Source organism: Colletotrichum chrysophilum (genome assembly GCF_026319265.1).
Source record: "Colletotrichum chrysophilum strain AFK26 chromosome Unknown scaffold_83, whole genome shotgun sequence".
Classification (NCBI taxonomy): domain Eukaryota; kingdom Fungi; phylum Ascomycota; class Sordariomycetes; order Glomerellales; family Glomerellaceae; genus Colletotrichum; species Colletotrichum chrysophilum.
This window is the reverse complement of record NW_026517370.1, coordinates 126,212-147,133: the sequence shown is the minus strand read 5'-3', so window position 1 is coordinate 147,133 and position 20,922 is coordinate 126,212. Positions and strand designations below refer to the sequence as shown.

General features: G+C 56.9%; 4 protein-coding genes and 1 non-coding gene across 5 annotated transcripts; 3 read left to right on the top strand and 2 right to left on the bottom strand.

Moving 5' to 3' along the window:
• Positions 1-443: 443 nt before the first annotated feature.
• COL26b_009029 (uncharacterized protein) lies at positions 444-2,167 on the top strand (the record flags this gene model as incomplete). The annotated part of the gene is made up of 2 exons (XM_053181770.1): positions 444-600; positions 660-2,167. 2 exons carry the CDS (start codon positions 444-446, stop codon positions 2,165-2,167), a joined length of 1,665 nt encoding a protein of 554 aa, XP_053034311.1.
• A 4,283-nt stretch (positions 2,168-6,450) lies between these two features.
• COL26b_009028 (uncharacterized protein) lies at positions 6,451-7,992 on the top strand (the record flags this gene model as incomplete). The annotated part of the gene is made up of 1 exon (XM_053181769.1): positions 6,451-7,992. The coding sequence occupies one exon, from the start codon at positions 6,451-6,453 to the stop codon at positions 7,990-7,992; it is 1,542 nt and encodes a 513-aa protein (XP_053034310.1).
• A 688-nt stretch (positions 7,993-8,680) lies between these two features.
• On the bottom strand, positions 8,681-8,753 carry COL26b_009027. Its single transcript has one exon. It is a non-coding gene; the product is annotated as a tRNA-Lys (tRNA).
• Positions 8,754-9,538: 785 nt separating this feature from the next.
• COL26b_009026 (uncharacterized protein) lies at positions 9,539-13,183 on the bottom strand (the record flags this gene model as incomplete). Its single annotated transcript, XM_053181768.1, has 1 exon — positions 9,539-13,183. The coding sequence occupies one exon, from the start codon at positions 13,181-13,183 to the stop codon at positions 9,539-9,541; it is 3,645 nt and encodes a 1,214-aa protein (XP_053034309.1).
• A 6,636-nt stretch (positions 13,184-19,819) lies between these two features.
• RHO2 (Rho GTPase) lies at positions 19,820-20,746 on the top strand (the record flags this gene model as incomplete). The annotated part of the gene is made up of 5 exons (XM_053181767.1): positions 19,820-19,854; positions 20,004-20,082; positions 20,146-20,151; positions 20,208-20,399; positions 20,456-20,746. The coding sequence occupies 5 exons, from the start codon at positions 19,820-19,822 to the stop codon at positions 20,744-20,746; spliced, it is 603 nt and encodes a 200-aa protein (XP_053034308.1).
• Between the last annotated feature and the right edge of the window lie 176 nt (positions 20,747-20,922).

Sequence of the window (20,922 nt, the reverse complement as noted above, 5' to 3'; positions counted from 1 at the left end):
GCACCGCAAGCCACGTCCCACGGCTCTTCTGATAGAGTGAACCCTGCTCTGGACCCCAAACCCAAGCCAGCCTGGCCTTGTCGGTCGGAGGCATTCCATCGCTGCCACCGATACTTAGCTGCAGCATCGCCCTCCCCTTATCGAACTTGCCCATCCTTTCATACTCTTTTCTCGTTTCCGCGTCGCGCACAGCGCTAGATCCCAGGCCCCGGCCGCCTGGAAATCTTGCCTCCACCTCCCGCACTTTTCCCCATCCTGACTGCGATACACTCCTTTCCTTTCTTCTTTATTTCTCGCAATTCCATCCCATCGCAAAATACCGCATCACGCTGAGTAAATCGCTCAGTCGTCCGTACAAAGACCTGCAACCAGCCCGATATTTCTGTTGGAAGTGAATTCGACTTTTACCATCCCGAGACCGAGAGAACTCGACAGCCGGGACCATGGCCTCCAATGGTTGGCCCGGGGCCGACGGCTCCCAGCAGTCCGCGAACGTGTCGCCCACGCAAAGGGTCCTTGACGGGCAATTGATCAAGCACCTTCTCACCAGATACGGTGCCGACGAATTGAGTCGCCTGATTCAGGAGACTACTACCACTCGTGGGTTTATCATTTTTCTTTTGGTTTTCTTTCCCGACGTCCAACTAATTGCAATTCAGCTTCCGATGGCGCCTCTATCATTTCATCTACACAGTCGTCCATCCTGTCAGACGAGTCCAGCGTATGGGACACGCAAAGCATACGCACCTTTTCCGACACATCTTCCATTACCGGGAGTATCATGTCGAATGTTTCCCGGGGCACTTCCAAAATCCTGGGGAGACGCAGCCAGAGCAGCAGCGCTTCTGCTGCCGCTCAAGCCCAGGCGGCGCAGACTCAAGAGCAACAGTCGTGGGACTCGTCGACTCCTGAAGCAGCATCAAGCACCTCAAGTGCATCCAAGCAGAAGGGGGCTTTCATGTGCGGCTTCTGTAAAGAGGAAGACATTACCAAGACCTGCACAAGGAAAAACGATCTGAAGCGGCATATCGAAGACTTCCACAACGTCAACGCGCAATGGTTCTGTCGTCACCGCGGCTGCCAGATGGTGTTCGATTGGCAAGGTGCCTACAAGACGCACTTGAAGCAAGCCCATGGTGGTTCCAGAATGTCTCTCGACGAAGCCAAGGTCAACCTCTGCCCGCAGGTCGTGTTTGCCTGTGGCTTCGACAATTGTCTGCAGGTGTTCGAGGCCCAGGGAGATTCCGACGCCAGCTCAACCTTCAAGGAATACGTCAGCCACGTGGTGAAGCACTTCGACGAAGGTACCAACAGCGGCGAGTGGTCGTACTCGGCAAGGATACGCAATCTTCTGCGCCAGAGCCAGGTGCAATCTGCGTGGAACGAGTCGATGTGGAACGAAGCATCGAGAACGTCGCTGCAGTGGAACCCCCAGACGTCTGGAATCTTGAGGAAGAGACTGGAATGCCGGCACATTGGCGATCTCAAGCTCCTCATCCAGTATGCTTTCCTTCTTGGTACTGACGCCAGCAGCATTGGCAAATTCCGCGAGGACTTCATCACTCCCGTCGCCGACACGTGCACAATGCACATGTCCGGTCACCGATCCAGGCAGCAAAGCATGGCACCCCCCGAGCCGGCCGACCCCTTCTCTTTCAAGATCTCGCGCGGAGCAAACCCTCAGCTGGCTGCTTACATGGCTTCTCAGCGAAGAGTCTATGTGCCGAGACAGCAGCGGGTAGTGCGGCCTCCGCAGCTCCACCATCCTCACCAGCAAATGCAGACGTCGAGTGCGATGGCCAGCCAGACACGTCTATCGCATTCCTCACAATCAAGCCACCACAGTCAGAGCCACCAGAGCAACGGACAGAATCACAGCACGCTCGGACATTTCTTCCAGACAATGCCCGAGGCACAGATGTTCGACCCGAACGGTGCAAGCCAACAGTTTGGTAACAACGGCAACATGCATCACAGCGGCATCATTGCGGACGACATGCAGAGTTTACGGAGCATGGCCGGGGGCACGCCCGAACAAGACGTGGAGATGCAGGATCCGGGGATGATGACGGACTTTTCGTCGTCTTACGTTCCTCACGCAAACCTGACAAGCCCTTCCATGTCAGGCAATCCTGATGGATTCTTCCCGCCGGGACAGGCCTACTGAAAGCCTCGAGGCCGATCGACCATCCGCCAGCAAGCTCACCAACCATGTATCAACAACACTGTATGACTACGCAAATCACAGCTTCATCTCGCGCACGAGATGTTTTTCTTTTTTGGACATTTTCTTCTTCGGCGTTTCCAGCAAGACTATATACCCAATAACAGTCGACCGCCGTTATTTCCTTTTCAACTAAAGCTACTACTATCTTGGATGACGAGGGACGGGCGAAAGAGGAGGACTGTACACTACGACGAATCTCTGGGAACTAGGTCATCCAGGACGGCCTCTATTACGAGCGACAAGAGCACATAAAACGCGGTCGAGCTCTTTTTAGAGAGACGGGACGAAATGGAGGAAGCATGGACGCAGGCGGAACAGGTAGGGGAGGGCAAGGATTCACGGTAGCATCAAGGGAAAGTGTATGCCATGTTGCACATTATACCCACAAGGCGTGGCTGGAATCGATCTATTTTCTTCACAAATGAAGCCATTTACATTTACATTGAACCGCATATTTGAACGAGCATTGTTTGAAAAACTAATGACTGCAGCAGTGATAAGTGACGACGATATTCGGAACGCATGTCTCTTTACACATGACACAGGTGGGCAGATAATGCCGCATGTTTGCAGGGCGAGCACATGAGACGTCCTAATAACGACGCACGATGATGGAGGGAGATTCACCCGTGGAAGTCGATCCACGGAAACTCAATTCACGCCTTACGCCGCAGAGGCTACAAGTTGAGATAATCTAGCAAAAACGGTCCGATGTTTACAGCGTCTATTTCTGCATCGAGAACGGACGCCGCGCGTCCAGCAGCATCTCGTCTAAACAAACCGACTCAGTCGGCATCGCAGCCAGGACAAGACGATTGTCATGAAGGGCAAAAGAGTGAGCAGGTAAGGTGAGGCAATCGAGTCATGTGGGAGGGTGGCATGGTTACAGGAGCCAGGTCCCTGGACGGGGCACTCGAAGGAGGTTGAGGGATCTTGTCTGCGACGGCAGTGGCACCACGTGGCACCCCCGGCCCCGGAGTGCGGGAGGGAAAGGACGAGGGGGAAGATGGCGGCGGATGGGCAAGGGAAAGGGAAGGGGGGTGGTGTAAGTACGCAGTGAGTGTGAGGTAAGCGGAAACTTGGGCGCTGCGGATATTGTGCGTTGTGAAGCGCACTCGGTCTTGTAAGAGAGGAAGGGACGGCATCGGATGAAGTCAATTAAAGCCCTGAAGTTGCGACTGTGTGATGCGTTGGAAATCCGAAGATCGGGCTGACTGACGCTGCAGGTGCAGGTAGGATGTTGAAGGATGCCAGGGGGGGTAAGGTAGGAGGGGGAGGGAGCGTTTTGACTGTTATCTCTACGAGGCATGGGGGGCGCCGTTTCATCTTTTTTCTTGGGTGGGAAGAGCGGCTCATATCTTGACGGGCATCCCGTTTGGCGTGTCGAAGTGCGAGGTGACGGGGGAAGGGTGGATGGATGGTCACTGGCGTAAGGTACGCGATTAAGAAAGGGCATGGGGAGAGATTGGCTCAGGACCGGGTGCATGACTTGGGCCTTGGGGGATGGATGGGGGAGGATCACCGAGTTCGGGTGTACCCGCGTTACGTTGGAACAGGGCGATGAGACGAGAATGCTCCGCTTAAGCGGTGTTAAAGTTTTCTTGGTGCTGCTGGGGTGAGGTGAGGTGTTTTTTCTGTCGGATGTGGGAGGAATACGTTGTTGTTGTTGTTGTTAATGATGCCTGCCAGCTTTGAGGGACATGGACTCTGGTGGTGAAGAAATGGGAGTGGAGCAGGAGGGCGGACGACGGGGGAGGATGGGGGAGTGTCGGACTTCACATTACACCTGAGTTTGCCGGACGGCTTCTGTGGGGAGGAGGAGGAGCATGGAAGATGACGGGATGGTAGACGCCGGGAAATCGGGAGACGGAGGGTGCCCCGGGGGATGGGTGATGGGTGATGGGGATTCTCTCCAGCCCAGCAGCCGGCAAACGCCCCACAGAACTCCAGCACTGGACCCCTCAAACACCGATCCCCGTCCTTCAGTGCTCTGTGTTATTCGTACCTGCGTTACGGATAGCTTGCCTGGGAACCTAGTCCCCGCACATAACCCAGCCCTGCGACGCACCGAGATAGATGCCCTCCATTGGCAGAGACAGACAGACAGACAAGAAGAGAGCGCGTGTCAATGTGTAAGTGCGTGCACGGTTGGCGGTGTTTGTGGAGGCGACGCCGCCGTTGGTGAGGCTGGAAAGAGTGGTGGCGACTGAGGCATGCGGCGTTGGTTCCTTCACATTCTGATTAAGCTCGGAAAGGCAGGCATTTCGTCGAGCTTTCCTGCAAAGTCGATGAAGCTGGCAGCTGCCCCCTTCTGGTGGACGTTTGAGGCTTGCGCCTGAGGAGGGGTTCTTGTGGCGGACCGTGTTTTTCCACTTTGTTCCATCGTCGCTACCTGCACCACCTAACCTTACCTCCAGCTAGAAGGCGCCCTCGAAGCTGTGGCTCCTGCCTGACATGGGAAAGCAGGAAACATCTTGCATCGTGCCATCCACCGATGCGGTGGCATCCAACGTCAACAGCGCAGAAGTAGTCGCCCTCTTTCAACGGTCACCTCGCCTTAGCCAAACTGGACCTCTCAAACAACCGGCACCCGGCCTCCAACCCCTCCGGCTCTTTCTGGCCGTCGTCGCGTGACCTGACTTGATGCCACGGAAAACCTACACCTTCCTCGCGCCTCGGATCATCGTCTCCCTCACGCTTCTCCAGATCTTCCCTTCCCGCTCAGCCGCGGACAAAGAAGATCGCAAATCGCTAGCCGCTAATCCTGGCCTGTAGCTTGACTACCAGACTACCTAGGGCAGACAAAGAAGATGCGCGGGAGAGCGACACACACGCAACCTGACCGAGTCCACCAAGGACGCTCATCCTGGGGACTGGAGCTGGACCCTCTTCTCTCGCCCGACTCGGCCCCGGACGGCGCGAGACTCGAGAGACACTCACACGACGAACCACATCCAGATTCCAAGTCGTCCATTCCCAATCACTCCCACTTACACAAAAAAAAGGAAGCCTAGCTAGACCGCTCCCAGTGTCCTTACGAGTTACCACAAGGCCCTTACGACAGCAGGGACGCGCACCTCCTGGCCCAACAGCCCCCCCGACGTCGTCATACGCTCCTCCACCCAGCTTCTGCATCCTTTGTTCTAGCGCCCTTCTAGAAGCCGGCTAACGAGTCTTGGCTTTTGCTAGCTGGGCTGCACAGCCTCCATCCCAGGCTTCCCCCACCAGTCATTGCAGTCAGACAGGAGGGCCGTCATCCGGGCATGACGAGAGACGTGCAAGGGAGAAATGCATGTGTCTTGAGCCCTGCGACATCCGGTTCGCCAACCACGCACCAGACGAGATTAGATCAGCAATTTTTCTTCCATTTTCCAGCCGCGCTGACACCGGTTGGACCGTGGCGTATGCAAGACTTCCTGTCGACCTGTCTCTAGAGGTACGAACAGGGCGCAACGCACTCGCAGATCTGGCCAAACCGGGGAATTCACGACATGGGCTGCAGGTTCATTCCCACCCCTGCCGACCCGGCTGCCTGCGGCCGTGATTTGCTCCTTGTGAGATGAAGCATCTCACCCGAATCCACGACCTGAACATTTCTCAGCGAACGGGAGGAGGCCAAGACAAGACGAAGGAACACCCATTCCCCAGCCGCCCACCTTCTCGAAGCCTTCCGCGAAGGGCAAGGAAGGCAACCATGTGAACCCCGGCAGCGCAGTCTTCAGTCCTGAGTCTTGCGCCCGCGCTAATGCGAAAAGAGGCGTCACGACACCACTCACAACCACACAGCGGCGGCGCTACCATCACCCAACGACACGCCAGAACATTTCCACGGCTTCCTTACCCCAATGTTCGCCACACACCGCTGCACCCGCCGTCCCTGGGCCCGGCTGCCCTGCGCGACAACCCAGCCCTTTGACGTCGTCGCTTGGCGAGGGTACTAAACCTCGACTCGCTGCCCTTTCTGACGCACTCTTGGGTACTTTTTATCGGTTTATTCCAGCCGTCAGGATCACTCGATCACTACATAACAACGGTCTTTCTCGCATCGATCCGGGATCTCGTCACACCCGTTATATCCATCCCTTCGTTTGGTCCAGTCAACGTTGGACACTAACTGACAAACACCACATCCACCCATGTCAATATAAAAATACGACTTCAGTCTCGTCAACGGCTGAGCTGAGCTTCGACTCAACAACAAGATGTTTTCGGCACAGCCCAACATGTCTGCGGAAGACATCCAGATCCTCCGCGATCTTTCGGCGCGCTACGGTACAAACAGCCTCACTTACACACTGCGAAACATCACCTCTCCGGCTCCAACATCAGCTCCAGCCCGCCCCCCCCTTCGCAGCTCTGCTCTCTCTACAACAACCTTTGGCTCCAATGCGCCTTCACTGACATCATCCGGCCCCTGGTCTACCTCGTCGGCCTCCGTCTGTGATGATGCTGCCTCCATGTCTGGCTCCTTCTTCTCCCCAGCCTGGGATTCTGAGCCCGCCTTCCTCCTCTCCCCCGACACACCCTCGCTCTCCGGGTCGGATTGGCTCGACAGCACCCAGATCTCTCCATGTACCAAGACCTGCCCTCAAAGGTCGGCCGCGCGCAAGCCGATAGAGTGCCCCATGTGCGCCGTCTACGATGTACACGTCGGCTTCGGCCGCAAGTCGGACTTCAAGAAGCACCTCCTCACTTTCCATCACGCAAACGCCCTCTGGGTATGCCCCCACCCGTGCTGCCGTATGGTATTCGACTTTGAAAAGGCATACATCGCTCATTTCAATTCCGAGCACGGCGATAACTGCCCCCCGCCAGACACCACAAAACAGGATCTTTGCCCGCAGGTCGTCTTCGCATGCGGCTTCATCGGCTGCAAGGAAGTCTTTGAATCAACCTCCGACGTCGATGCTTCCTCCACGGCAGAGACATTCTTCGACCACCTCGCAGGCCACTTTGACAAGCGCAGCGCCGCCTCGGAGTGGACCTATTATCATCAGGTCCAGAACCTCTTGCGCCAGAGAAGTCTGAAGGACGAGTGGAAGCACACTCTATGGGACAAGTCGGCTCGTAACCAGCTGCGCTGGCAGCCCAGAAGCTCCGGTGACCTCAAGAAGCTCCTCGAGTGCAGACACCTACTTGACGTCCCTCGCATCCTCCACGCGGCCTGGACACTCGGTCAGACCTCCTTCTCCTCCCCGGAGCACCCCGCCCCCGAGTTTCCAGGCGTCGCAAACCGTCCTCTCCTGCATACCTGCGCCTTCTCCTCCAAGGGCCACTCTGAGCTTCAAGTCACGCAACAACTATCTACGACCGGCCCGCAGACCCTCTTCACCCTGCGTCGCTTCCTCTTCCCCGTCAACCACGCCACCGTCTCCCACCCGCCGCCGCGCTCCATTCCCGAAGAGCCCGATTCCCTGGAATATCCTCATCCTGGCACGCCTATGGTCCTCCCCGAGCGGGACGACTGGTCTGCCAACGTCGTTCTCGGGCCCCCTGAGGACGAGCAGCTTTTCGACCCTATGCTCTACCCCTCTCCTCCCATTCATGAAAACCCTATCGCGCCCTGGAATCAGAGCATGGGTGACCTCAGTCCGACAGCAGACAGTGAAGGCTCCTCTGGGCCGCTGCTGCAGGTTCCTCCGACGGCGACGACGACGAAGCAGAAGCGCCATCTCAGCTGGGGCAAGCGCAGTCTCGAGAACCTGAGGCTCAAGAAAAGGGGTGGCGCCGAGGACCGCGGCGCAGCGTTGCCTGCGTGGATCTGAGCCTCGTCCCAGTGCAGCTTCCGTTGCTCACATCCTCCCTTTTCTTTTGGAGATTAGGAGTCTACCCTAACCCGGAACCCTTTTTTTCCTTTCATTGTTCATATGACGAAAAACATGTATTATCTAATGTCTCATGACTGATGGGCGGCGCGCCAAGATAGACTTTTCTTTTTTCCCCTTCTTCTCTTTGTCTTTTCGATTTCTTTGATGTTATTTATAAATCATAGACCACCCACTAGACTAGACCTTGATACCCAACGAGACACACCCACCGAAGCCGGCCACCGCGGCGGACCGTGTCTCGTTGTTAGAGCCGGCCCCCTTCTTACCTGTTACCGAGTATCGTTCACGGCGGGAGGGGGTTTGATGAGATATGAAATACCATATAGACAATTAGATTTACTCCTTTGGAACTACTTCGTGATGGCTTAGTGATGCACGTGTCTCTCTCTTGCGGGGTGATTGATGATGAAACATGTACAGTGGTGAACAGCGGCGCCATCAGGACCAAGTTAGAAGGGCTGGACGATGTTCTTCTCTATGTATAGGAGCGGAGTCCCAAAAACAACGAGTGTGCTTGCGAACAACAAACACCAGCAAAACAGACAAAAAAAAGGTCAATCACGCAAAAGACGAAATTGAAACAAACGCACCGCTGGAATGTCATGCCAATCGCTGACGGGAATTGAGCCCGACGTGGGGGTCGAACCCACAACCTTGAGATTAAGAGTCTCACGCTCTACCGATTGAGCTAGCCGGGCGACCGGCTTCAGACAACGGGTTTCTGTGGTGCTGCGGAGACGCGGATGGGGGCTTATGAATGGTGCATGTGCATGTCAGTGTGTGTGCGTCTGTGTGTGCGGGAGAAGTGGGACGCGCAGGAAAAAAATGTGCATTGCGCCGGATGTGCGCGGGGCGGGGCGGAGTCAGGGTTGGAGGGAGGTGTGGTGGTGGCTTGTGTTGGTTGGGGTGTGGAGATTGGGGGGGGACTTGGAGGGGATGGGTACTTTTGGTAGGACGGGGAGATATTTGGCAACGGAGGTTCTTTTTGAGAACGGGGATCGAGTTGAAGCGGATGGCTAGGGCGTATCTGGTGTTGGTTAAGGCTGGCTCTTCTGCCTGCGAATGTCAGGGGCGATGTTCAAGTTGGGAACAGGGACGGTTAACAAGATGGAAACACGGCTTCACGTTCATGGACGACTGTTGCGCAGAAAGAACCAGGTATTCTATTAGCCGGCCGGCGTGGACGCTCGAGGCCGACAGCCGCTGCCCTCCTCCTCCATGATAAACCCACGCTCTGCATCACTTTGATATGCATATTCCTAACGCTACCCTCAACATTGGGTTGGGGTTATTTCAAGTCTCATTCATCCCAGAACCCGTGCACGCGATACTACTCGCGGTTACTCGCAAAGGGCTTTGGATCGGCGCCGAAGTGCGAGCGACCCGACTGCATGGCCCTGAACAGAGACCTAATCCCCGGGGCATGGTTGGTGTCCGCAGCGGCGGCCGTGGACGCCCGCGAGTTCCTGCTAGGTGGACGCTCCTACTGCCCCCTAGACAGAAACGTCAACGACCCGCCGCCGATGATGGGGCTACCGATCTCGCCCGGGGCGCCTACCGCCCTGTGTTGGGGCTGGGACAGGTCACTGAACTCGGGCACCCAGCGAACTGTGTGCTTGCCGGGGCCGTTTGCGTCTCGTCGGATCTCAAACGTACCACCACCGTTGTGCGCGTTTCCCTCCGTCTCGAGCAGGTCCAGAAGTTCGTCTTCCGAGACAACGTCCATGCGGCTCAGATGATCCACCTCTGACTTGACAGCCGACATGTCGATGAAGGACTCCGGCTCCTCGCTGCGTGCCTGTAGCTCCTTGCAGGCTCGGCAGAGCATGAGACGGACCGTGACGGATCGCGGGTTGCCGGCGGTGCGTATTTGACCCAGGGACGGCATCGGCTGCATCATCGGGCTGCCCCAGGTGGGATTTCCAAGTCCGGGCGGTGGAGGGGCGAAGTTCATGGGTGACGGGCCCCAGACGTTGTTCATGTTGTGGAATGCATTGTCCATGCCAAAGGGGATGCTCGGGAACGCCGGTCTAGGGGGTTGTTGGCGCGCTCTTCCCATGGCGTTGAAAGGCGCAGAGAGCGGGTTTAGGTTCGGGTCGTCGAACTCGTCCAACAGCGCGCTGCTGCCGAGGTGCTGATTGGCAAAGTCGTCCTGGTCGTCTCGCTGTCCTTGCACCACGCTGCCGGGTCGGCCGATAGGCGCCGGTCTCCCGATGGGCTGCGACGGCGCCGGAGAAGATGCTTCTGTAAAGCTTCCCGATGCCTGGCGAGAATGTGACACTGGGGCCGAGCCCATTCCGTGCAATGGATCGCCCATGGGTGCGCCGAAGCCCGGCGGCGGGTGTGTCATGAAACCTCGTCCGGCAGGCCCGTTGAGGCCGGGTGGGCCGGGCATCATGCCCGGGGGCGGCCTTCCGAAGCCAGGAATACCGGGGGGACCAAACATCGGCTCGTGCATCCGGTTTCCTAACCCTGGGGGTGGTCCTCCAAAGCCGGGTGGCGGCATGCTCGTTGGCATGCCGAACGGGCCTGGTGTTGCGCCCATTGGCCCCTTCATGGTGGACGGTGACACAGAGTGAGGATGCGGCAGTGATGTTGTCGTTGCCACGCTTCCTTTCCTTGAACCAATCGGCGCCGGACTCGTGTGACCCGGCGTGGCGGGGTGTGGTGATGGATTTTGGCTCGTTGAGCTGGACTGCGACGCATGCGATCCAGGCATGCTCACATCCTGTGGCTGGATTGCGTTCTTCGGGCGGATCGGTGTTGGCGCCTTGGGAATAGCCGGCGTCGCAACGGGTATCTTTGGAGATGCATAGGATGCTGGATTCGACGGGTGTGTCGGGATCGACACGGGATGTTGCGATGGCCGCCGGCTCGGGTTCGGGATCGGAATAGGGGCAGCATCAGCAACAGTAACCGCAGCGGCTGCCGCAGCGGCAACCTTTTGCGCTGCCTTCTCCTCCTGCTTCAGCTTCTCCCTGGCCTCCTTCTCGACCTTGGCTTCTCGCTCCGCCTTGGCCTTTTGGTCCTTATCCCGCTTGGCCTGTTCCTGCTTCTCCTTGCGCTCGCGGGCTTCCCTTTCCTTCTGCTCGCGAGACTCCTTGTCGCGTGCCTCCTTAGCCTTCTGCTTCTCCTTCAACTCGCGCGCTTTGCGTTCTGCCTCGGCGCGTTTCTCTTGTTGTTCTTGAGCACGTCGTAGCCGCTCAGCTTCCTTGCGCAGTCGATCCTCCTCCTCGAGGCGCTTCTGCTCTTCCTTTTTGCGGCGTTTCTCCTCGGCTTTGAGCCGCTGTTCTTCCGCCTTCTTCTTCTGCTCCTCGAGTCGGGCAGCCTCTTCCGCAGCTTTCTCGGCCTCCTTTCGCGCCTTCTCCTCGGCCTGCATCTGTTTCTTGAGGGCGGCCTTGTCTTTGCGCTTCTGGTTCTCCTTTGCCTTCTTCGCCTTCCGCTGGGATTCCTGCCGCGTCTCCTCCTCGAGTTCCGCAATGAGTTGTTGTTGGCGTTGCTTCGCGACCATATCTCGATACGCTGTGAGCACCCTTTGCTCAAACATGCGAGCTGCGAATATTTGAAACATGCGACGACCCTCTTCCATGCGCTGCTCCTCGGTCATCGTGTCCTGATGATGACAACAAATATGCTCAGTACTCGAGTGTTTATGGTCATACGTGTATTGAGAGGAGCTCACTTCTTCATCCTCGTATTCCTCTTCTTGACTGTCATCATAGTCCTCATCCTCCTCCTCGTCTTCGTCGTCGTAGTCGTCTTCGGGAGGAGGATGGTTATGATTCGAGTATGAGCCGCTAGTGGGATGAGCATAGCCACGAGCAAAGTGCTCCTTGGCGTCCTCTTCTCGGGCCATGCGACGCTCGGCGAGCTGCTCCATCATCTCAATGAAGCGCTTGCCGTCGTTCTTGAGAAGATCATCCGCAACGGTGAGTATGCCGCCTAAGTCCATGTTACCATATCTGCAGAGTAGAGAGTCCAGAAGCTTCATACCCTTGACTTGCAGGCTGTTCCCAAACGTCAAGAAATCTGCCACGTCTCGATCATGAGGGTGGTCGTGAGGGTGAGCGTCGTGAGCGTCCTCGGGGGGCTCATCTTCGCTATCATATTCGTCGTCGTCAAGGTCCTCCTCGTCGTCGCTATACTCATCTTCGGGCTCTTCGTCATCCTCATCGTCGCCGACGTGCTCGATTATGCGGCCACGCGATGGTGGTTGCCCCGAATAGCCTGACGGCAGCCGTGACGGCCGCAGAGGAAACTCGCGCCCGTGACTACCGAGCAGTGGGGGGCCTTCGCCCTGGTGAGCAAATGTTTCGAGTTCCTCGTAGTAAGCGTCGTAGAGACCTTCCAGCTCCTCCTCAATAGCGGTCCGCTTTCGGCCGCAGACGGTACAGCTGCACGTGTGCTTCTGCTGCTCCTTCATCTTCTTGAGGACGGCATCCTTCTCGACCTTTACCAACGACTTGCGCTCATCCTCGCCCAGACCCAGCCAGAACTCCTTGATGCGTTCGCGCTCCTCCTGAGAGCTGGTGTTCCAGATCTTGTCCTTTGAAATCCCATTGCCACGCGGGGCCAATGGAGAGTGGGGGGGATGCGATAGGTTGTCGAATTGAGGGTCGGGCAGATGCTGGGTCTTGCCGGCCTTCTTCTTCTTCTTGTTCTTCTTTTTGGACTTTGCGGATGCGATGCCGTTTGTGTTGGAATGGTCGTCGTAGGAAGGCTGGTCCTCGGGGTCGTCGTCGCTGAAATCCTGGTCGGCGTCATCTTGGGCAGCTTGGAGTTTGGGCGCCGGGGCGCCAGGTGGATGACTGGGGCGGCCATTCGGGGTTTGGACGGGGACGACGGCCTGCTCCGCGGCAGCTTTCGCAGCAGCCTTTGCGCGACGCTTCTGCTTCTTGCGATTAATGGCAGGTTGAAGTGCGTCGGCGCCGTTGGTGTTGGCGGTCGTTTGCAGGCTGGGTGCTTTCGCGGAGGAGGTCGGGGTGGAGGGCTGCGAAGCCTCAGCGGAGGGGGGACCTTTTGGGACAGTGATGATCTTGGAGCCGTCCTTGTTCGTGTATCTCGCGGTGGCCTTGCTGTTAGGGGACGCAGGCGTCTGTGATGCCGGCTGGCGGTGGTTGGCCGGCATGTCGAAAGTCTGCTACGAAGCAACAAGCGTCGATGTCATAGAGAAGAGAGGATTGCGAGGGGTGAGGGATTCGGGAAGGGAGACAGGTCGGATTCGGGGGTGGGTTCGATTCGGACTCGCGGGGAGGGCGGATTGAATGAGGATAAGCTAATCGACTGTCTGGTGAGGATATTGGTGAGCCAAAAGAGTCGAGTCGTTCCCTCGCGGCCGGGTGTGGTGAGGTTTGGGGGGCGCCGTTTGTGTTGTGCGCTCGCAAAAAAGGTTGGCGGGATGCAGCGCGCTGAGCGGGCTGAGATGGTGATGAGGCCAGGACTCACAGGTGGAGGCGAATATTATTCGAGATGGGGCCGGGGGGGCAGCCACAGCACTGGCCAAGGGGACAGACAGCCAACAGATGGCAGTAAGGTACCCGGAACACCTGATAGATAGGCAGGGCAGGCGGGTAACATACAGGTAGCTACAGCCGGGTTTACAGCACAAGGAGCACCTTACTGTTTGGGCTGATCGCAGAGACGGGGCTGGCAGGTCAGCAGCGATTGTGTTTAGACAGGTAGGTAATCAAGCCAACAAGCAGCAATGGAGGGGGCTGTGATGCATGCGTGGTCACTTCTAGATGATGTTGCTTCAAGGACACAGAATCAAAGACCAGGTCAACTAGGTATAGCGGTTAGCCTGAGGCGTAGGTCATGGTTGGGTAAGGCAGGCAGCCTCAGTGGCTAGTGCAGCCTGAATGAAGCCTTGGACCTACCCTACCTAGGCACCTATGGAGGGTGCTAGGAGGTCGGGTAATGTGCGTTGGTCTGTGTTGTCGTGCATTTGAAGGGAGGAGCATGCCTCCGAGGCAAAAGTCACGCAAGCGCGCAGGTTTGCGGGGACGGTACAACGGGCAACCGGGGCAGATGGGAAAATGGAAGGTATCTCGCAGTGAAAGCGCACCCAGCCCTGCAGTTTGGGTGACATGATGCTCCCCCATCCATCAAAATTCGAGGACTGGGCTGCACCACGTGACTGCTGACAGGGCCGCCTCAACCATCGCTAGACCACAGCCAGGCATTTGCAGTGCAGTGTGCTGGAACGAGTGCGAGTCCAGCTGTGGCCTGGATGGCCCGTGCCTGCCGTTCCTTTTAGATCTGGCTGTGCTTACCTTAGGTACTGTGCACCTAGGTTCCTGCCTGAGGGCTGAGGTGGGGGCTGTCAGGCATCCGGATGACATAATCAACCGCATGGTCTGTGCCGACATGGGAAAGTGAGAACCCGGAAAGTTATTTCATAGATCGGGCAAGCAACAGTCCAGTCGGGTCAGGTCCGTCCCGCTCTCTCCAAACGAATCCAATGCCTTGCTTGCTGCCCTGCCTTCACGCCCAGCACCCTGTCTGAACAACACCTTGTGTCATCCCATCTGCGTTTGTTTCCCTGCTTCCAGCATTGCAGCAATACCTTCTTTCCGGCTTGAGAGACGACGAGGACCGCGCAGCTATGGATCCATCCATCACCACTTCCAAGACATATCGGCCATGTCCTGGAAGCTTTGTCCAGCAAGCTTGAGAGCACAGCCTGCGATTGCGCTACCATGACTACACAAAACCTATTTGACAACGCGGATTTCCCTCTGGAATCAAAACACTGCCGTTTGTTTCAGCACGTGATGAAGTCAATTTTCAATGCTTTACTTATAGTCTGGCGTTTGGTGTCGATTGTCGCGGTTCGGTGTGACAGGATGGCCAAGCATCCCGTGTCGCATCTCAGCTTGTATGACACAGGCATTTCTCAGACAACTTCATTCGCTCCTCAGTCAAGGGCGTTGGGTGAAGGTGCACCAAACAAGACACGGAAGCCCGTTTCCCGTCCAAGAGAAAGCCAACACTCCTCGCTGGTGGCATTCAATCCATCAACTGCCCTCCCTGTTTGCCCACCCTTCCGTTCGCTGGCACTCCCGAACCTACCGGCTTCAATAACAGCTTCAACGGAGGTCCAAAACACCCTCCCACCCGTCCCGATCACGTCGGCAGTTCAGCCTCCAACCCCGGAACCGCGCGGCCACCGACCGCTATCGGTAGCCCAATGGACGAGGCCCCGTGCCGGCCGCCCTGCATTTCTGGGTTCTTGGGCACATTAGCAGCGTTGCAGGCTGCTGGAGCTGCCACCAGCTCGACGACTTCTCAGCTGTCCCAACGAGCCCCACTGATCAACAAACCAACCCCAGCCAAGGGGCCATGTCACGTCCGGCTAGCCCTTTGCTGGCCGGTCCGCGCGAACAAGTCCCTATCAAAAACGCCTCTGACGGACCGCTCCCGCACGTTGGGGAGTTACCCGCCAACGAAACGGACGAGTGGAAGCAATCGCAACCGAACAGCTACGTGCGAAAACCTGCCTCTGGAGAAGAGCGTCGGGCGTTGTGGATGTCGCCTGGTCGATCCAGCTCGGCGTTGTGCACATATCGGACAGGTGTGACCAGCAGATCCCGGACGGGAGCGCATCCTAATTTTGCGGGCAAAAACTGCGACGCAACGCCTTGAACAGTACCGACGAACCAGGAACGGTTCCCTCAGCCTACTTGTCTACTTGTTTGGTACCTTGTGTTCACCGTGGCCCGAAGAAAACGGGACGACTGCGATCCCCGAGGCCATGCACGGCACAAGAATCGGTCTGCAAAGTGTCGATGACCCAATGGGAGGCCCTGGAAACAGGCTGCTCCAGTCGGATTACTTGCAGCTGGAGTGAAATCTGTGGTTAGTCAACACAGCCTCGGCCGCTGCGATGAGGCGGGCCAGTATCCACCGCGAACGACAGGTCCACTCCCCTGGGTGCGTGCCCAGGATGTCTGGCGATGATGTTGACACTGGAGACGAAGAAAGGGGGATTCATTCTACCGACTGGGTTCCAATGCTGTCTGAGTGGGCAAATCGGACCGGGGTTTTGGTCTCGTATGTCGAAGGATGCCGAAAGGGTCCTGCGTGGGAAGCAATCAGAAACCAAGGTGTTGCGACGGATCACATCAGTGCTCCCATAACGCCGAGGAAAGCTCCATCAGTTCGACGTGTCACTAAGGATACCTTTGGCAGCTTGAGGACCTGGGTGACAAGCCAAGCCAGAGTACCCAGCTGATATACCACGTTCGGAATCCCGCGGTGCTGCGTTAGGTAATCTTTGCCCGGGTATTGAGCAGGTCTCAACTAACAAGCCCAAGTGGCCATCCCTGCGGCGGGCACATATTTACGCTGACCCGCGTATGTCAGACATGGCCGAAAAAGCTGGGGTTTTCTGCTCTCAAAAGGCCCTCTGAAGCAAATGAAGCGCCAGATTGGACCAGCAAGCGGTCGGGACAAATGTCAGCGGACAGTGAGGGCAACGGGAGGGCGGGCAGATGCAGACAACAATGTCTGAGGTGCTGCGGTGGAGGACGGCACAGCATAGCCACGGCTGGCGCTGTTAGTCGCACAGACGGAGGCACAGCACAGATGGTGTGGGTGGCCGCTGCACGGAGGGACAGAGGGCCGGAGACAGGCGCCCACAGAAAGGGACTGGACGGTTCTGCTGCTGATCCGCTTACCCTGCAGTCCCCTACCCGTCGTGCTGTGGCTTTTTTTCTGAGCTTGTCCACCCACACACAATCTCACACACCATGGGGAAGGGACGCGATGGTGCAGGAGCTGTAGAGGGCCCTTAATAACTCCAAGGCTGTTGATGAACGCCCGCCGAGTCACGATGCCCAGGATGAGGCTCGATGATGACAGGAGTTGAGAGAGAATTTTGGGGGCCGGCAGTGTTCGGTGCCGCTGCGGCATCTGAAGTCTGATGGGTTTCTCAAACGTACAGGTACGTAAGTGATGATGTCGATGTTGGCGCGGTCGTCTCTTGTCAGGCAAGGTAAGGTTAAGTTCAATTGGCAGCAATGAGTGATGTTGAGGTAAGAAAAGGAGGGACAGGGTGCGGTTGACATATCGGGGGTGATCCATACAGGGTGAGAATACCGAGAGCAACCCAAGCCAGCATAAACAAGGCAAATTCGATCATGTCTGTCCATGAAGGACTCAAGAAAGAATTAACATGGAAACAACAGGGACGCTAAATCGCAGGCTCGGCGATCGGCCCCGAGAGCTCTAGTTGGCTAGGGGAGTTAGGTTAGGTCAACCGTAAAGGTACAGACGGTTTCAACGATTTGTATTTGAATTTTCGGTTTTTCGGGGACCAGGAGAGAGGGACATCCTTATTTTAGAAGCAGCGGGTTGGACGGTTACAAGTTAGCGCAGCCATCAAGGGCAAAACGTCCGACCTTTGTTCATGGGTGCCGGTTATTGCTCCGTGGCTTGCGGGTTAGAAGGCTCGGATGTTTACATCATTGCCAGGGACGATGATGATGATGATGAGGAGGAGGAGGAGGAGGAGGAGGAGGAGAAAGAGGCCTCGTTCGTTTTGGCTTTTCGGGGTGACTGAGAAGAGCAGCGGGAGCTCTTGTCATGCGTTTTGTTTTGGGTTGTGATGGTAATACGCACGAGTACCTTACGTGGGCGGTGCTCAGCCTCCAGGTGTCTGGACCGCCAAACCGCGGGTGACACTGACACTGCGCAGACCAGACCGTAGGACTGAGGACTGGCCCGGGGGAAGCCAGGGCCTGGGAGTCCTGGGACTGATGACTGTCAGGCTCCACGGCGTCGGATCCCCGGCTGGTTCGTGCGCAGCTTTGGGGGGCATCCAATGATTCCAGCCCACATGCACCTGCGATGCACAATACCTTACCTTGGGTTCCTTAGCTTACCTGACCTTACTTGCAGCTCTTGCACGTAAGGTAATGTAGCCTCTGGTGTTGAGTTGTTATTGTTGCTGCTGTTGTGCAGTGAGCAGCTATGGGTGATGCACTTGGTGGGAAGATTCAGAAGAATAAAGTCCCTTGGTCCGCTTGTCTGTGCCACAACACGCACCAGCCGGCGGTCTTCCTGGAGAGAGACTGGACCTGAATGGACTGACTGTTGGACTGAGGTCTAGCTCACCACGTTTCCCCTACCACAATGGCAACTTAGTTGTTGAAGTCAAGGGGCCACGCCGCGGAGTCGCCTCGGCCAAGGTTCCTCCCATCTTCAGCGTAATTCGTCACTTTCGTCACACTGGGAGCTGGGCTGTAGGACGGCGACTCTATCTTTTGGTACACATCTTGGCCTTCTCTTACCTGCATTACGCCTGCATCTGCACACACACACACACACACACACACCAGGTACTAACACTATCTTTCCACACTACTACAGTACTACTAACTAGTACTGCCGGTACGTCGAGGTGGTGGTGGTGCCTTGCCTTGTCTCGCCTTGCCTAACGTTTTTTTATCCCCCTTCGGGGTCCAGTCCAGCCCAGCTCAGGCAAAGCAAAGCAAAGCAAAGCCTTATTACCAGACGGTCGTCCAGCATTTTGTTTTCACGTTGACACTACTACCACACACATTTGCCCACTTACGTTTGGGCAACTGCAACATTCATCCATCCCCAATCCACTACACAGCAAGACCAACAAATAAACAAGACGGACAAGCCCCCCGTCCACCAAACCCAGCAACTCCAACCCAGGTCAATTGGCAATCGCGCGTGCAAGGGTCCCAACCGTACCCCCGGCTCTGCCCCTTCCCACTCGCTGCCTGCAACCTGCTCCAGCCCAGCTCCGTCTCCAGCTTCCAGCTCCAGTTCATCCTCCACTGTTCCGCTCCATTGCGTCGCTGCTCCAGCTGCGGTACCTGACGCCGCGCCTCGCCTCAGTCACCGTCAATCGATCCAGTCCACAGTCCAGTCTTGTCCTGTCTGGTCCAGTCCACCCGCGCCTGCTGCTGCCAGTTCTTTCTTCAACGCGCCATTACCCCCCCCCCGAGGAATTTCTTCAGCTCGTATTCCCTCCCGTCGTCCTTCTGCTCACTGCTCAACACCGACGGTCACTCTGGTCGAAACTACCTTACCTTGCCTTACCTACCACGGCCACCTCCTCCGCGCCTCTCTCCTCTCACCCTCCCGTCCTCCGAGAAAGACGGGGAAGGAGACCAAAAAAAAAATAAAAAATAACAACACAAGGGCGCCCTCTTCCGTCTCTCTCTTCTCCTTCTTTCCTCCGCCTTCGCCTGACCTCAATCTCTCGCCGTCACTGCCGCGGTACTTCTTCCAATCGCCCTCATCATCCATCAGCTCTTTCTCGCTGCCCCGATAGCTCCGTTATCCGGCTGCTCGTCGCCTTTGCTTTTTCGCCCATCCCACCCCCGAAGAAGAAAAACACTCCCACACCCACCCACCTCAAATCCAAACATTTGCCTACATATCCGCCGCAGCTCCTGTCGCCTCCACCACCAAACCCGCCGCTCCTGCCGCTGCCCCCGATACGACTCTGCCCGCCTGCCGACCGACCTCGACCTACCGCATACGAACCCACCGATCCCAGCTGCCACTTGCGAACCGTCGACCGACATCCAGACCTTTTTTTTCCTTCACTCTAATCTTTTTCTTGGTTTTCAACTTTTGATCGTCTCGCCATTCCGTTTCTTCTCTTTACATCCGGACATTAATACGCCCTCGTCGCGATCACATCAATCCCCACGCCCTCAATTGACTTCGAGTCGAGCCGCCGACGCCAAAACCCCCCTCTGCCCAGTTCACCTCCGAAACCATGGCGGCGGCAAACCCCCCAAACGTCATCCGAAGGTACCTTGATTCGAGTCCCGTCGATCCCCCTCCCATCCACCTTCCCCGACCGAAACCCCAGATTCTTCGTGCCTTGCTCCCAGCAGGCAACCGCGCTCAAATTTGACTGCTTCTGCATGGTGTCTCGATTTTCTGACGGTATTTCCTAGGAAACTTGTCATTATTGGTGACGGTGCTTGTGGCAAGACTAGTTTGCTAAGCGTGTTCACCCTCGGCTACTTTCCCACAGTAAGTTTTCCTCGCCCGTGGCATGATCCTCCAGGTTGAATTCCGCTCACAAGTCTTGCGCAGCATTACGTTAGTCCCGAACGCCCCCGTGCTCTCCCGAGAAGCACCCCCTAACGAGCTCCCAGATCCCCACAGTTTTCGAGAACTACGTGACAGATTGCAGAGTAGACGGCAAGTCGGTGCAGCTGGCACTATGGGATACCGCAGGACAGGAGGACTACGAGAGGCTTCGACCGTTGGCATACAGCAAGGCGCATGTCATCCTGATAGGCTTCTCAGTTGATACTCCCGACTCCCTCGACAACGTCAGGCATAAGGTTCGTACTAGAGAGGCGCAGCAATCGTTGGACGTTTCTAACAGACCGTGTGACAGTGGGTAGAAGAAGTGACGCGACTCTGCCCGGGTGTCCCCATCATTCTCGTCGGGTTAAAGAAAGATCTGCGCGAAGACCCCGTGGCCATCGAGGAGATGCGGAAGAAGTCCCTGCGCTTCGTTACTTCGCAGGAGGGTGACACAGCCGCCAAGGAGATTGGTGCCAGGAAGTACCTCGAGTGCTCCAGTCTGAGCGGCGAGGGTGTCGACGACGTGTTCGAGGCTGCTACACGCGCGGCCCTGCTCACGTTCGAGAAGGGCGAGGGTGGCGGCTGCTGTGTGATCCTCTGAGCGGCGAGGCAGTCTCTAATGCGGTTCCCGACGTCGAGTGCGGAAATGGTCGAACGAATACAGGCCCTTGAGAAGCACCTCCGGCGGAATTATCTTGTCTCTCGAAAACTCCACGCAGCCGCGCAAACAGCCCGAATGTGAAGACGTCGAACCGACTTCAGGGGTACCGGCTACCA